The sequence below is a fragment of the Sphaeramia orbicularis genome, chromosome 3 (assembly GCF_902148855.1).
Source record: "Sphaeramia orbicularis chromosome 3, fSphaOr1.1, whole genome shotgun sequence".
NCBI lineage: Eukaryota > Metazoa > Chordata > Actinopteri > Kurtiformes > Apogonidae > Sphaeramia > Sphaeramia orbicularis.
In genome coordinates this window covers 18145780-18161239 of record NC_043959.1, presented here as the reverse complement: position 1 = coordinate 18161239, position 15460 = coordinate 18145780, and the positions used below count along the sequence as shown (strand labels likewise).

General features: G+C 38.9%; 1 protein-coding gene across 1 annotated transcript; it reads right to left on the bottom strand.

Annotated features, from left to right (window-relative positions):
• Positions 1–352: 352 nt before the first annotated feature.
• stard5 (StAR related lipid transfer domain containing 5) lies at positions 353–14992 on the bottom strand. Its single transcript, XM_030160665.1, has 6 exons — positions 14443–14992; positions 10057–10106; positions 6894–7026; positions 5449–5566; positions 2394–2487; positions 353–1009 (listed from the first exon to the last, which is right to left on the bottom strand). The coding sequence occupies exons 1-6, from the start codon at positions 14530–14532 to the stop codon at positions 859–861; spliced, it is 636 nt and encodes a 211-aa protein (XP_030016525.1). The 5' UTR covers positions 14533–14992; the 3' UTR covers positions 353–858.
• Positions 14993–15460: the final 468 nt, after the last annotated feature.

Here is a 15460-nt window from a genome sequence, read left to right as displayed (position 1 = left end):
GGCCAGATCGAAGTTCCCCGACCTCACCACAAACTACAACAAGACGTCAACACAACAATGGCAGCGCATTGTGTGCAAGTTCGCAATGAAAAAAAACTTCACAATGTATAATTTGCTCATCCGTCATTTCATCTCGTTTGCGTATATAAGACCACTATAGTGTCGACAGTCCAAATGCCGCTTCAGTATCAAAGCAATAGGAGTTTAGATCTGCGCTCTCCATATCTGTTGTTTATGTTCGTGGATCACCTGGAATACTCTGAGGTGGGATGTATTTAACTCCAAGTGAGATATATTCTACCTCCCAGCACTTTGGAATGCAGCAATAGAGCCCATTGTACTTCTCCACCTGGGGCAGCAACTCTTTCCCAACCTGGAGGGTGCGCTCCACCCCCCTCTGGCAGAGAACCACGGCCTCAGACCTGGAGGTGGTTTTCATCCTGGTCACTTCCCGCCCATCTGTGAACCAGCCTAGTGTGAGCTGCAGGTTCATGGACCCAACAGGATCACATCACCTGGAAAAGGCAGAGATGTCATCCTGCGTTCTTTTTCATGAGGGGAAGACAGAGTGGCAGATCGACCGACTGGGAGGAGACCCTGAACGCACCAGAGGGGTTATGTCTCAGCTGACCGTATTCAGGGCATCGGCTCTGAATAAACACTTGTTCGACCCCTACTGTTCAGCGCTGCTCTTACAAGCGCATACTGACTCTGAAACATCACTGCTGTGCACCTGCAGTAGAAGGAATGTACATTAACAACAGAACTGTGTCTGTGACCGATAACCTCAGGTACTGATCGATGGCTGTGTGTGGAAATGGAATAAACATCAGGCCTGACTGAAGGTGGGTTCAGGTGTCAAAGGTCCTTGAGGGACTTGACGGCCTTGGTTAGGTTACTGTAGAACTCGGCCATGCTGGAGGGGAAGAAGGAGTCGACGACGGAGCGTGGGAGGAAGCCGCCCAGGTCTGTCTGGAAGAAGCTGAACACCTGGGTTTTGTTTGGCTCTCTGAAAACAGACCAGAGGAGTCAATAAAAACAGACCAGTCAGGACAGTGTGGTGCAGGTTGGATGGGTTTCCTGCAACGTCATATCATGACATCACACCACTTTAAATTGGCGTGTTATCTGTATGCATTATAAGCTTTCCGCTTGTATGTTCATGCCGCGTCAAATACCACGCAATTAGCGGTTACGGATATGTAAACCGGAGATCTTGGCGTAAATTGACACGCGATCAAATGGCATTGAATAACATGTGAAAGGGTGGGAATGCGTACGTATTAGGGATGCAAATTATCGATTAATCATTAGTTGGTTGACCTTATTGATCGATTAATGATTAATTGATAAGCGGCAATTTTCCTGAGAACCTGAATTTCTCTTTCGATAGGGTCTATAAGAATAAAAGCTAAATATTGTTTATATACTTCATGAAAAAATGCATGTCATATTCCTTACTGATTGATTTATTGAACCATCGGATACAGTACAGACAATGACATTTATGGAGGAGAACTAAAGAAATTCAACAGAGAAATTCAATAAAATAAATGGATCTGAAGATGGGCAGTTTAGAAGAAATGGGCATTTCTGACTCTGCATCACTGAAATGATGGAGCCAGGTGACCTGTGTCCCGGATCAGGATACTGACCCCACATTTGTGTGTGTATTTAGGGGGAGGTGTACCGCTCCCACAAACAGACGGGCTGGTCTGTGTTTGGCTCCACCATGTCCCTAAAGCCATTCTAACTCATCAACGCCATGATCCGGTTCAATGACCGGCAACAAATCAATCAAATTTTATTTATATAGTGCCAAATCATAGCAAAAGTTATCTCATGACACTTAACATATGAGTCAGTCGAAACCAGACTCTCAGCCAGGGGTGTCAAACTCTGGTCCTTGAGGGCTGGTATCCTGCATTTTTTTAGATATTTCCCTCTTCCATCACACCTGGAAGCCATTATATCATTATCAGGCTTCTGCAGAGCATGATGATGAGCTGATCATTAATTGAAGCAGGGGTGTTGGAAGAGGGACATATCCAAAACATGCAGGACACTGGCCCTCATGGACCGGAGTTTGACGCCCCTGCTCTAAGCCAATTTACAATTCCCAATAGAATCCTTCAGCCGTGGGGTTATTCAATGTCAGTAATGAAGCCTAGTTTGGGCAGTGGCACCCCCCACTGTCGACACCACAAATCCCGCCGTGGAAAAGAGCAATTAACCGACAATTAATAATTTAATCAAGCAAGTTCTTATCGATAATTAATTGATAGTCGATTAACTGTTTACATCCCTAGTACGTATAACATGCCAAATGCCATAAGAACTGGCGTGACATACAACGCGATTTCATAAGATCAGTCTATTTCCTGTGTTCTCACCCTGAGATGGGGACGCAGATGCATCCACAGGGGTGGTTGAATCCCCTCACGTAGCCAGACTGAGGAGGACACACTGGGTGACTCACATTAGTGGCTGTTGGACAGAAAACACACACAGTGCACATGCATCTATGAGCATTTTAAACATTACAATGATATGTACGAGCAGGTTCATCAGGATCATAATGGAAAGAAAGACCAAAACTAGCAGTAAAAAAAAAAATACTTTCATTAGTTGTGATACAAATCTAAAGTTTTTAAAAATGGGGGAAAAAAATACAAGACCAATGCAGCGAGTAAACTCCAGCTCATTTTCCTCTGAATAAAAATATCAATGATTCATATGTGCTGGAATAAAAGGCCTTTGCACAATATGGGTCCTGTCATAAAAACAAATGGTGCTGAAAGTCATTTGATGTCATGCTTTCTTTATCCCAGTTTTTCCAGCTTCAATGAATCTACAAAACTAAAATGAAAAACTCAATCTTCATTAAAACTAAACTAAAAGAAGTCACCTGTGAGTGAAAGTAAAACTACCGATGCATTGGAAAAACTACAACTAAACTGAAATAAAAAGAACAGAGACTGAGACTTTGAGTTCTGCTCCTGTTAAAGGAGTGATATTTGTCTTTTTTAAATGGAATTCTTCCTTTTCCCACATTTCCCTGTGGTCTCCATAAACTGTAAATGCTCTGCTTGGGTGTGAATTCTTCATTCATTCAACTTCACAGGTCCATCTTCAACCCTATTTCTGAGTAATGACACCAGAAAGGTGGTTTGGAGCACTGGCCCTTTAAATGCACATGAGCCACTTCAGGCCCCGCCCCCTCCAGGTTGTTGGTGCTCTGTCTCTTTCAACCAACTACTGAACATTTTAGGTAATGGGCTCCAAGTTTGGACATATTTTCAGTCTGGGATACAACCGCTGCTGCTGACAAACAATTATGGAGAAATACTGGAGAAATGTTCATCTGAAGTCTGGACCTTATATGTGCAAATGTGGAGACGGATCTAGTTATAGAAAGAACTAATTAAGAAGGAAATGAAACAGGTTGGAGAAATCCACTTTTTGCTGGGATGAATATAAAGATAGTTTTGCAGCAGCTGGAGGGTTCAAACTGTATGAACTATTAGGGTCCAAATACACAAATAAATGAACCACAGACTAAGAAAAGTGGGTTTAGACAACTATGAGCCCTTTTATGCTGCGTTTCCACTACGTGGTATCGGCTCGGTTCGACTCGACTCGGCCTTTTTGCGTTTCCATTGCACAAAAGGGCCTGGAATCTGGTACCCGGTACTAGATGTTGGTATCGCCTCCACTGAGGTTCCAAGACTGGGGACCAGATACTAAAACGTGACATGCAAACACTGCAGACCACTGATTGGTCAGTGTCGTCTCTGTGACCCACCGTTTTACAAAAAACAGATGTGGAAGTTTACAGTAAATATAGCGGTATGTTAATCCACATGATGACAACCTGCAAACTACATCATGGTTTGTTGAGGAGGTTCAGATGTAAAAATTCAGCGTGAGCTTGACGAGACAACACGAAACGAGTGAGTTTATCAGCAACTCTCTGAGCAGACAACACAGAAGTAACGCACCACATCGCCATGATGACCAGGTACTGTAAAGTCAGTAGTATCCTGTAATGGAAACGGTCATCAGGAATAGGACCTGGTACCAGAGCCGAGTTGAGCTGGTTCCACGTAATGGAAACGCGGTATAAGTCCCTGAGGTTCAAGGCCATTTAGTGTTTGATCACAGACACTTTGAGCCCTTTATGACCACTTTCCTTAAAGTGAACCTGTACTGGTCATGTTTATGACATTACCTATACTTTACATTTTACTCAGAAGCAAAAGACGCAAATTCAGTAAAAAAAAAAAATAAATACACCATAAGTGCACCACACTGGATCTTTTTATGGCATGAATTACAGGCGGGGGCAGAATCTATGGGAGCAGCCATTACCGGAAATAAGTGATGTGCCATTGTTGATTCAGGGTGGTCGTGTGTGAGTAAACAAGCAGCAGTCGGTGAGCACAATTGAGTGGAAAGCTTATGTTGGTGTTTGTGCAGTTGTAAGCTTCACACTGGGTGATAATGTGTCATCTTAGGCTAGGTTCACACAGCAAGTCTTAATGCACTATCGGATTTTTGGTGAAATCCGATTTTTTTTGTGTGTGTGTGTGCTCATTCATATTCCACATTAAATGCAACTTCTATCAGTTTCGAGTATGAACTGAATGCGACCCTGAAGTGACCCACATGCAGGAAAAAATGTTTTTCCCGCCACTCCTCCTCCTGGGACGCAGAATTGTGATGTTTGTTGCATTTCAGTGATGTAAAGGTTGGATAAATGCAACCTGGCCGTTCAGGCTAAAGTCGCATTGCAAAATATTGGCTGCGTATCAGATTTAGGACCACATATGAAAGTGGTCTGGGTAGATTAGTGCTGTTCAAACTGTAACAGATTGGATACAGGTCACATATGCACAAAAACTCTTCTCAACTCAGTAAATTGATTATATGTTAACCTCCTGAGACCCAGCAATGTATCTTTGCCCTCTGTAGGGGACAGAAATTTCACAGTTTTATTTAATTGAAAAACAAAATTTAATTAAATTAAAAAAAAAAAAAGCTGTCAAGGGCATTCCATGAAAAAATAAATAAATAAATCTGAAAAAAAAAAAAAAAAAAAAAAAAAAAAACTTGTAATGTGCTGTTTTTAATCAAGGCTATCAATTAATGTAAAAAAAACAACAAAACTTTTACTTTCCTGGATCTCAGGAGGATAATAAAGTCCAAACCCACAAACATTTACTACTGACCAACAATTTTTGTACCTAAATAATGGATTAATACATTTTTCTGTATTTTGAGCTGTAACGAACATCTGTCTTCATCTGTTCATGTAGAACATCCTCAGCTTTCATCCAAATCCCTCCTGCAGGTAAAAGGCCTTAATGCACATAACAGTGACTCTTATATTGTACAAAAGAAACCAAACCAAGCACAGAAAGAAGACAAGAATGACTCGTTACGCACCATTTGATGTAATGGTGCCATCTTCATATTGCTTAACTAAAATAACATCTACAAAGTCTCGTGGAGCTATGATGCCCATAGCTGCTGAGGGCGTGACTGTTCGGCAGATGGAGATGTCCTGCATAGAGTGGGAGACAAAAACAACTCAAAGACTGACTCGGACAAAAGCAAAAATGGACACCACCTGTGGCATCACATGGATTTAAAGCTGCACCAGGGAACACGTGTCCAGAAATGGACTGTGAATCAAATTCAGAAACTGAGGCAGATGTTTGTGAATCTGGGGGAATATTACAGATTAGACTAAACATGAATTTATAAAAATTCTGTTAACTCTGTTTTGCAAAGATGGTGATACATTTACATGGAAGCTACTTATATTTTACTGTTGGTCTCAGATGTTCAGATGACAAACATCACTAGAAACTGAACAGGAGGTCTAATATTAAAGCTGGACCAAATGTTCAGGAGCAACAACCACTAAGTTAACCATGAGGAAACTGGCTTTGGTGGTGCATCCTGTCAGTCAAATGTCCATTAATATTCATGTTAAAAGGCCACTAAGAATATTTATGGTATTGATTATGCAGCATTATACTGTTAAACCTGTTTTTGGGGATTCTTTAGAGCAACTCATTTTACTTCGGGGCCAAATGCAGCTCACTTTGATCTCAAATGGGCCAGACCAGTAAAAAAATATATAACCTATAAATAATAACCAAATATTTTGCTTGTTATAGTGGAAAAAATAAGTGTAATTTTAACAATGTTATTCCTCAACTTATCATTTATCAGATCTACAAAGGCTCAAAACATTTAGTAACAGGCAGAATATTGTTAAAATGCACTTAATTTTCTTAAGATAGTTCAGGTTCACATTTTATCATTAAAGGATAGTTTGTTAATGTAAATATTTGCATAATTTGATGTTATTTTTTGGCACTAAAACAAAGGAAAATTTGGAGTTGTCAGTTTTTATAATAATGTAATATTTTTTTTCATTTTCAATTTCATTATGCCTTATTATTATTATACTTTATAGGTTAATAAGTTATTATTTTACTTTCGATCATATTGGTCTGTATGTGGAACCTGAACTGAATCCAGCTCAACACCTTTGACTCTTAATGTCTTCAGTGTAATTTTTGTACTTGGCAAATTCATCCCATGGGCCGGTTTTGGCCCACGAACAAAGTAATAATCAGAGTTTTGGCATCATATTCTGTGTCTGAAGGAGAGGATGGACCCCGGTATCAATGTGAACTCCCCAGATTTCACTTCCAGTATGTTTTCAGTGCGATGTGAACAGACCTAGTGCAGCTTTAAAAAAACTGACACAATCTTTGATGAAAATCAGAAGAAAAGTGACCACTGTATGAAATGAAACCTGCATAACTCATAAAGAATGATCATGACAAAAAGCAGACTGAGAAAAGTTAACAAACCTCTGTGATTTGTTCCAAAAGCTCAAACTTTTTGACGTTGTTGTCCCACTTGACCCGGAGCCCGTTGGGGATGGGTTTCAGACACTCCCACACTTTGTCCAGGCTGCCGTTGACCACGCCCTCCCCTTTGTACCTGCACAAGAAGTCAGAGAACAGCACACGATGAAGGCAGGACTCCACTGGAAATGACATTCAGACTCTGGGACGGACTAATGAGTTAACTCTGATACATGTGTGAAGATACTATGACTGAAACCTGAAGGACTGCATTTTATCACTGAATATTCCAATAACAGGGATGTTTACAGGGTTTCCTGATGCAAAATATATACTGCAAAATTAAGAAGAGCTTGACAGGAGACCATTTTGTGGAAGAAAGTGGGATCGAAGATGCTTTTTATTCTTTCTGAACCCACATGCACAGTTATTAAATAATCACTATTATTTCAAATGACTGCATTATTATTGTTTTACATAACTGTGATCATTTCCATTCACCTGTAGAATCTATTAGTATTATTGAATATTTTATCAGTATTTCCACACTCATCAGTTGACAAGATCTTAATTTTGTACCTTGGTTGAATTTTCAGGAATGACTCGTGCATGTTTAAGTCAATTTTATGTCAAGATTTCAAAAAGCTGTTTCATTCAGTTATGTTGGAATATTGTGACTTTAGTGTTTAACTTTAAAGTGTTCATTTTTACCAACAAAAAGCGAAAGTGAAACATAAGTCATTTTACGTTTCACAATTCTATGACGATAAAAGATTTTTCTTCATAATTACACACACATAATTACATTTTTTATTAAATTTGCACAATGATGAAATAAAGTTAAAAGAACTGAAAAAATACCATTAATCACAAATTTGACTATTCTGACAGCACTGTCTGCATGAAGTCTTGCATGTTTCATCACTGACAAAAGGGTTCTTCCTACCATTATTAATTTTTATTTATTATTATTTTATTATTATTATTATTATTTCCTACCATTATAAGGTCTAGGTGTAGTGCCAGTGGTGGCTGGTCCACTGAGGGGGCAGAGGCAACAGTTTAACACACTAACTTTACTAAAAAATTGACCTTTAAATAATTGTTTTAATTATTATGATCTAAAACGCCCCTGTGTTCTATAGTTCATGTCAACATTTATTGAAGACATTTTAACTTCATTATAAGGTTTAAGGTAAAATGTCTTTAAAGAACGCCCACAGGGTACAGGTTTTGGCAGCTGTCACCAGTCAGTTATTTTTATTTCCTTGTCATTATGTGTCTTGTTCACGAGTGAGGGAAGGATGGAGCGTGAGATTGACAGACGGATCGGTGCAGCGTCTGCAGTGATGCAGTCACTGTACCGGTCGGTTGTGGTGAAGAAGGAGCTGAGCCGAGAGGCGAAGCTCTCGATTTACCAGTCAATCTACGTTCCTACCCTCACCTATGGTCATGAGCTTTGGGTCATGACCGAAAGGACAAGATCCCGGATACAAGCGGTCGAAATGAGTTTCCTCCGTCGGGTGGCTGGGCGCACCCTTAGGGATAGGGTGAGGAGCTCGGAGTAGAGCCGCTGCTCCTCCGCGTCGAGAGGGGCCAGCTGAGGTGGCTCGGGCATCTGTTTCAGATGCCTCCTGGACGCCTCCCTGGGGAGGTGTTCCGGGCATGTCCCACCAGGAGGAGACCTCGGGGAAGACCCAGTACACGTTGGAGAGACTATGTCTCTGGGCTGGCCTGGGAACGCCTCGGGGTCCCCCCGGAAGAGCTGGAGGAGGAGTCTGGGGAGAGGGAAGTCTGGGCATCCCTGCTTAGACTGTTACCCCCGCGACCCGGCCCCGGATAAAGCGGAAGAAAATGGATGGATGGATGGATGTCATTATGTGATTTCAGGGTTTCCACGGGGTTGACAAATGTCCTCAGGTATTGAAGTTTAGTCGTGTTCAGCCCAACTGTACTTCAGTTTAACCGGGTATGAGGCCAGACACCACAACAGAACAGCTGACTGGTGGTCAAGTGAGTATCTCATGGGTTTGCCACAGGGGAGGGGGGGGGGTGGGGGTGTGCCAGGTTAAGTAGTACAAGTAACAGGGTAGTTTTTAAATAAGTATTTCTCTATTTATGTGAACATTTTCTTGTGCACTTGAGTTTTTCAAAAAAAGACAAAATTGAAAGGAACACAAAATACTGATCCCCTTCACAAATATGATAAAGATAACATTAGAAAACAATGTGGAAAAAAGCTCCAAATATTAAACTGTGAATAATTACAAACCACCGACACATGATGGAATACACATAGTGACCAAGCCTTCGATACCCTTTAGAAAACCATGAAATAAGTTTAACTATATTCATCTGTTCATGAAATCCTCCATTAGACACATTACATTGTAATGTGTGTAATAAGTTTTTAATCTGTTTTTTCTTTTTCTTTTCATGCCTGTACTTTTTATTGCTTCCCCTGCCCCCCATAATACTTTTAATGTTTTATGTAGAGCACTTTGAATTGTCTTGTATATGAAATGTGTTATATAAATAAACCTGCCTTTCCTTAATGTATGTAATGATTACATACTTACCAGGGGGTTCCCTCATTTTCAGAGGTAGATACTGTCAGGGTTCAAGTTCACAGAAAACTTAACCACATAGATAAGGGGAAAAATAGAACTTTTCAATAAGAAAATTTCACATAATTTTGAACCGTTAGTTTTTTTACCATATCTGTGCAAAAATTGGAAACGTTACAACAAATAAAAATAACTAAATTTGCTAACATTTTTCCTAAACCATCCACTGGATTCTTGAAAAGATATTTGTTAGTTTTGATGCTTTCAACATTGAGTTTACGTTCATTTGGTTTAGGCAGTGTAAGTTTAGGCAAGTACTTTTGTGTACTTTTATACTGCTTATATCTAACTTTTATTTGATTATATCTTTTAACCTTTGTGCTTGTACTCTGACAGACCTCTGCAAAATAATTCCTATGTACCTGAATGTGTTCGTTCGGTCTGTCTGTCGTCATTTTTACCGTACAAACAGTATGGTTTTATCTTTATTTGTGTACAGTATCTTTTAATTACTGGTTATTCCTTGAACTTGTAGAGCAGCTCGGTGTTCTTGTTTGTGAAATCAAAATTTGTTAAAGAAAAAAAGAGTTTTTTCTCACACATTCCCGGGGAACTCAGTCGAGGGACGCCAAGATACAACCACGTCATTCTGCCAAAAACAAGGACAAGAATATCATGTTAGTCACAACGATGTAATGAAATAAGCCAGATTAGTCTCAGCCATGACCTGTGACTGAACCCATTATTGACATTTGTATGATTATCTGTATCAGTATTTTTATCATAAACATAACTTGTATTTGTTATCACTGAGCCTGTTTACATGACCATATAAATCCAATAACTGAGTAATCAGATAATTGTAATAATCAGATCTGATGCACTTACATGCACTTCAGAAATGCAATAATCAAAAACCCTGGTTTAGATGTTTCAGTTCATTGTTGGAGTTCTTTCAGAGTTCATACATTCATAGTGACGGTAGAATCAAACTTCCTGTTATTGTCTTCTGCTCTTGTTTGAATACTTCCCTTCTGTTTTCTACAGTTTTAACTGTTTTTAAACATATGCAAAAGAACTAAATAAATCAGAATAACCCGTATACATGCAGGAAGACATGGGTGTATTGGGGACAAATCCAGGTGTGTTAATCTGATTTCTTATAATCAGATTACTGCTGTTATCTGATAAAATAGATCAGATTATACTGTTTACATGATTAAGAATAATCTCCACAAACCAGATAATGATCAGAGTATTAGTGTGAATGTAAACAGGCTCACTCTCTTTCTTATTAAGGGTCTGAAAAGCACATGTCGGTCAATGCCTAAAATGAACAAATGACTGAATAACTCTAATCTGTAAACTATAAACTCATGTAACCATTATTTCTATGAATTGAGTTTTTCACTACAGATTTATCTCTACTGACACAAAGTCTGTAGACAGTTTTTAATGGTGATATGAGATACCAACCTAAGCTAACGTCACATTTACATAGAAGCTGCATTTCATCTATCTGCACTAAAATATAATATGTATCCTCTGTACCTCTGGGCCCCTAAAACCAGGGTCAGTGGGTCCGAGTCATCACCTGTACCTGTATATAACCCCTAAAGGGAAAGGACTGCAGCTCCAAAGACAAACCAATGGATAAGTTTCTTCAAGTGAAATAGATTTACACTTACACTGAAATCTATCTAAAAACATTAAGTCACTAAATTTAGTCTGGTTTAATTTCTACGGAAGAGGATTAGGGCCACTGTAGGAAAAAAAAAATTCAATTCCAATCTATTTTTTTTATTATTAATCTGAGAATAAAATCAGAATTTGGACTTTTTTCTCAGAATCCTGACTTTTTTTTCTCAGAATAGTAATATTAAGAAAAAAAATACTGGACCTTAATTTTTTTTTCCAGTGGCCCTAATTCTCTTCCATACATTTCTTTTACTTGGACTCCAATAAGTTTTATGGTCCATCTCTAAATCATTGCTCCATTCTCAAGATTTTAGGGTGAATAAAGTCTTTGATTGACAGCTCTCTCACCTGCTGAGTTGGCCTTTAGAAGCTTTAGTTTATTGACTATGGACTCCACAGCTGATGACAGGTTACATTAATAAGGCCGTCACAATGACGTTACACCAATGTTTGATGAAGTGTATCATTTTACTGTGTCAATAAGCTAATGTTTAGCATTAGCTCACACACTGCCCCAACGCTCCTCCAGCTCCACCCTTTGGTTTGAATATGGTCACATCTGGCGTCAATGAACCCACCATGACAACAGAAATAATACAAACAAGGCTTTAAAAACTGCTGTTCATAAACCACAGGGTCATATCACTGTTTATACATTCCTGCTGTACAGATGCATTTGACAAATGGTTTAGTTCTAGTTTTATTCTGTATATTCACTGATCAGCCACGACATTCTCATCACTGACAGGAGAAGCGTTAATAATACTGATTATTTCATTACAATGGTTCCTTTCACTGGGTTGGACATATGAGGAAGCACGTGAACATTCAGTTCTTGAAGTTGATGCATTGAAAGAAGTGAAATAAACAACATAAGGAACTGAGTGACTTTGACTAGGTCTATAACAGGGGTCGGCAACCCTGGTCCTAGAGAGCCACTATCCTGCATGTTTTAGATGCGTCCCTCTTCCAGCACACCTGCTGGTCATTATCAGGCTTCTGCAGAGCTTGATGATAGGCATATCATTTGTTTCAGGTGTGTTGGAAGAGGGATACATCTAAAACATGCAGGATAGTGGCTCTCTAGGACCAGGGTTGCCGACCCCTGGTCTATAATGTAACAGTAATGACTGGGTCAGAGCATCTCCAACTGGAGGTTCTGTTGGGTGTTCCTGGTCTGCAGTGGTTAGTAATGACCAAAAATACAAAAATAGACTGAGGAAGGATGTCCCAATCTCAGGACAATTGATCATCTGTGGGAGGTGTTGGATAATTAAGTCTGATCCCTCTCCATTCCAGACCTTCATGGATCTGTTGCTAACATCTTGGTCCAGATACCACACACACCTGCAGTGGTCTGGAGGAGTCTAGGCCTCTGGTCACAGCTGTTTTTGTGGAAAAATGGGAACCTACACAATATTAGACAGGTGGTAATACTGTTCTGCTCCCATAGATGCCGGATGGGTTGAGATCCAGTTCTTTTTAAAGATACTTTTGGTCAGTTTTAACCACTTTACATGTGAAATGAATTACAACATCTGCAGATCCTCAGACCCAGTGATTTGGACATCATAATGTCTCCATTGTTGTTTAGATCCATACTCTTGCCTATTTTGCTGTTTCTAACACATTAACTTCGAGGTCTACATGTCCACTTGCTGCCTAATAAATCCACCTAGTGACAGGTCCCATTGGAATAAGATAATGAACATTAGCACCATTCAACCTGTCAGTGGTTAGAATGTTATGTCTGATCATTGTATCCACTCTTCATCTCTTCATATGACTTATTCCATCTTTATTCTCCTTCTTCAGTTTAGTGGTCTAAGACGCTTCACTGGAATTTCTATTATCAGTGGTAAAATGTAACCAAGTACTGTAATTAAGTACAACTTTACTACTTGTACTTTACATGAGTATCTCTATTTATTGCTGTATTGTACTTCTATTATACTACATTTGTCTGACAGCCTCAGTTACTTTTTGCATATAATCACAAATAATGCTCAAATAGAATATGATGCATTTCTGCAGCTCAATCTGAAAAAAAGAGCAGGAGTGTCAAACATATGGCCCATGAGCCAAAACCGGCCCTCCAAAGGGTCCAAACTGGCCCACAGGATGAATCTGCAAAGTCCAAAGGGTCTTGACAAGTTGCATTTATCATAAAGTCAAATGTAAATACTTTTCAGTTCCAGATACCTATAACTAAATGCTTTGTGTATTTGTAGATCCACTGTGATCTGTAAATTGTAATACACATGTGTAAATGATAAACTGAGGAAGAATATTGTTAAATTACACTTATTTGTCTTGAATTACCAGTTATGGATATTCATATTCACTTTTTTTTAAAGAATAGTTTGTAAATGTAAAGAATTCTATTGTAATTTTACCTTTTTTTGCACTAAAACAAAGAGAAAAATTTGGTCTTAGAGTTATTATTATGCTATTATTGTCCTGGTCCAGCCTGTTTGAAGTCAACTTGGGCTGTATGTGGCCCCTGAACTAAAATGAGTTTGACACCCCTGATATAAAGTTTATTAACCCATAAAGACCCAAACATCCTCTGGTGACCAAAACCATCTACTGATCTAAATTGTCTAATATCTGTTGATCCACTAATCCTATCAACACATGTAAATAACTGGTGTAAAATACAGTTCTTCATCTTTTCATGGTCATCAGATATGACCCATTTGGACGTTCAGAGGCTCCGTAGTTACCATGGAAACACCGTCACCTTCTACAACATTGATTCAACAGTAAAACCCATGAAGTTGGATCAATGACAGTGGATGGAAGCACTTGGTTTTACGATCAGTTACTGATATCTTTGTTGTAAAAGTCACTTTTTCTTCAGTTTTCTCTGTTTCTGATACAACTCTCAACTTTAAATTTAGCTTTGTATGAAAATCTACATGATCAGTGAATTAAATATGGAAAAATACATGATCTGCACAGACACAACGAAAAATACAGAGTATAATAAATGATGATAAAATACTTAAGAAAGATTAATTTAACAGAAAAAAATCATTTGGGAACAACCACAAGAGTACCACTTTTATGAGTTAAATAAATCAAATGAGCTCAACATAATAAACATCACATGTGTTTTACAACCATTCTGCATATTAGTAAAAGACTGACAGTGTACAATTAGTACTTTTATCTAAAGTTTTTGATACTAGCTCTACTAAAGTGTGTGTGAGGAGTAAACTTCTAATCTTATACCATGTTCAAAGAATCCACAATTGAACAGGAAGTGATACTGTAGGACTTACTGATTTTTTGCAGACTTTCCAACCAGACTCGTCTCTTTTGTAGCCCATCAGACAGTCAGCCACTGTCTTTGCTTTCTGTTCATAATCCATGCTAGTTGGAATAAAGTGAATAAACTGAAAATGATCCAAAAAGGCTTCGTTGAAGAGCAGCTGGTGACGTGGTCGAGCCTGTTGACCCCTTAATTCGACATAAAATCACAGTTTTACCTTTAGCTAGAGGACGGTAGGAAGGAATGAATGACTAGTATGTAATGTTCCAAGTACCTGGGGCTGGCAGGTGACCAAACCCAGCTCAGGTGAGTCTGAGCCGCCAATAGAAACCCAGCGTTAGCCAAAATGAATGAACCCAGCAATGCAACACTCGCATCGTTAAGTAACAGCAGCTAGCATGTAGCGGTGAGGTATCTCCAGAGGTTCAAAACAAGTCCGTCCGTAGAGGTTAACACTTCAAACCCTTGTGCCTTTAGGCAGTTCGATTGTCCATATCTGAGATTGAAATCGCTGTGATGTAAAATGAGGTATCCCTGAATGAAGAACAGCACGCAGAGGTGTCAACTCAGCCAGAAACGACACACATCCGGTTTCAACTTCCACAATAAAGCTACTACATATATACATACGCGTAAAATGATAGAGAAATAGATGTAAAATAACGTTTGTGTATGTGTTGAATAGTTGGACGTTGTTCCGTCAATACTATAAAAATGAAAATGCACACAGGATGAGATATTCCCAAACGATTCATTTCAGTTATTTTATTTTGAAGGCAGTAAATGCCACATTTTCTCGTATGTTTTAGACGTTTCCGCCACTTGGTTAAAAAAAAAAAAAAAAAAAAAAAAAGTCACTGCACAAAGTCGTAGTTATTATGAAGGCAAATAAATATATTACTATTTCTATGGAAGTAAATCTGTCTCATCAGATTTTGAATTATAAAAGCCATTGAATTTCTAGCATTGAATTTTTTTTGCACTGAAATTAAGTATCTGATTTTTTTTTTTGCACTGAAATTAAGAAT

What these genes read in the sequence shown, in the direction of transcription:
- stard5 (XM_030160665.1), bottom strand. Translation starts at nt 14,532, where the DNA reads ATGGATTATGAACAGAAAGCAAAGACAGTGGCTGACTGTCTGATGGGC. An exon ending in ACTGAGTTCCCCGGGAATGT is followed by an intron (nt 7,027 to 10,056) that starts GTGAGAAAAAAC and finishes CTTCTTGTGCAG; the next exon opens with GTACAAAGGGGAGGGCGTGG. An exon ending in TTTTGGAACAAATCACAGAG is followed by an intron (nt 5,567 to 6,893) that starts GTTTGTTAACTT and finishes CACTCTATGCAG; the next exon opens with GACATCTCCATCTGCCGAAC.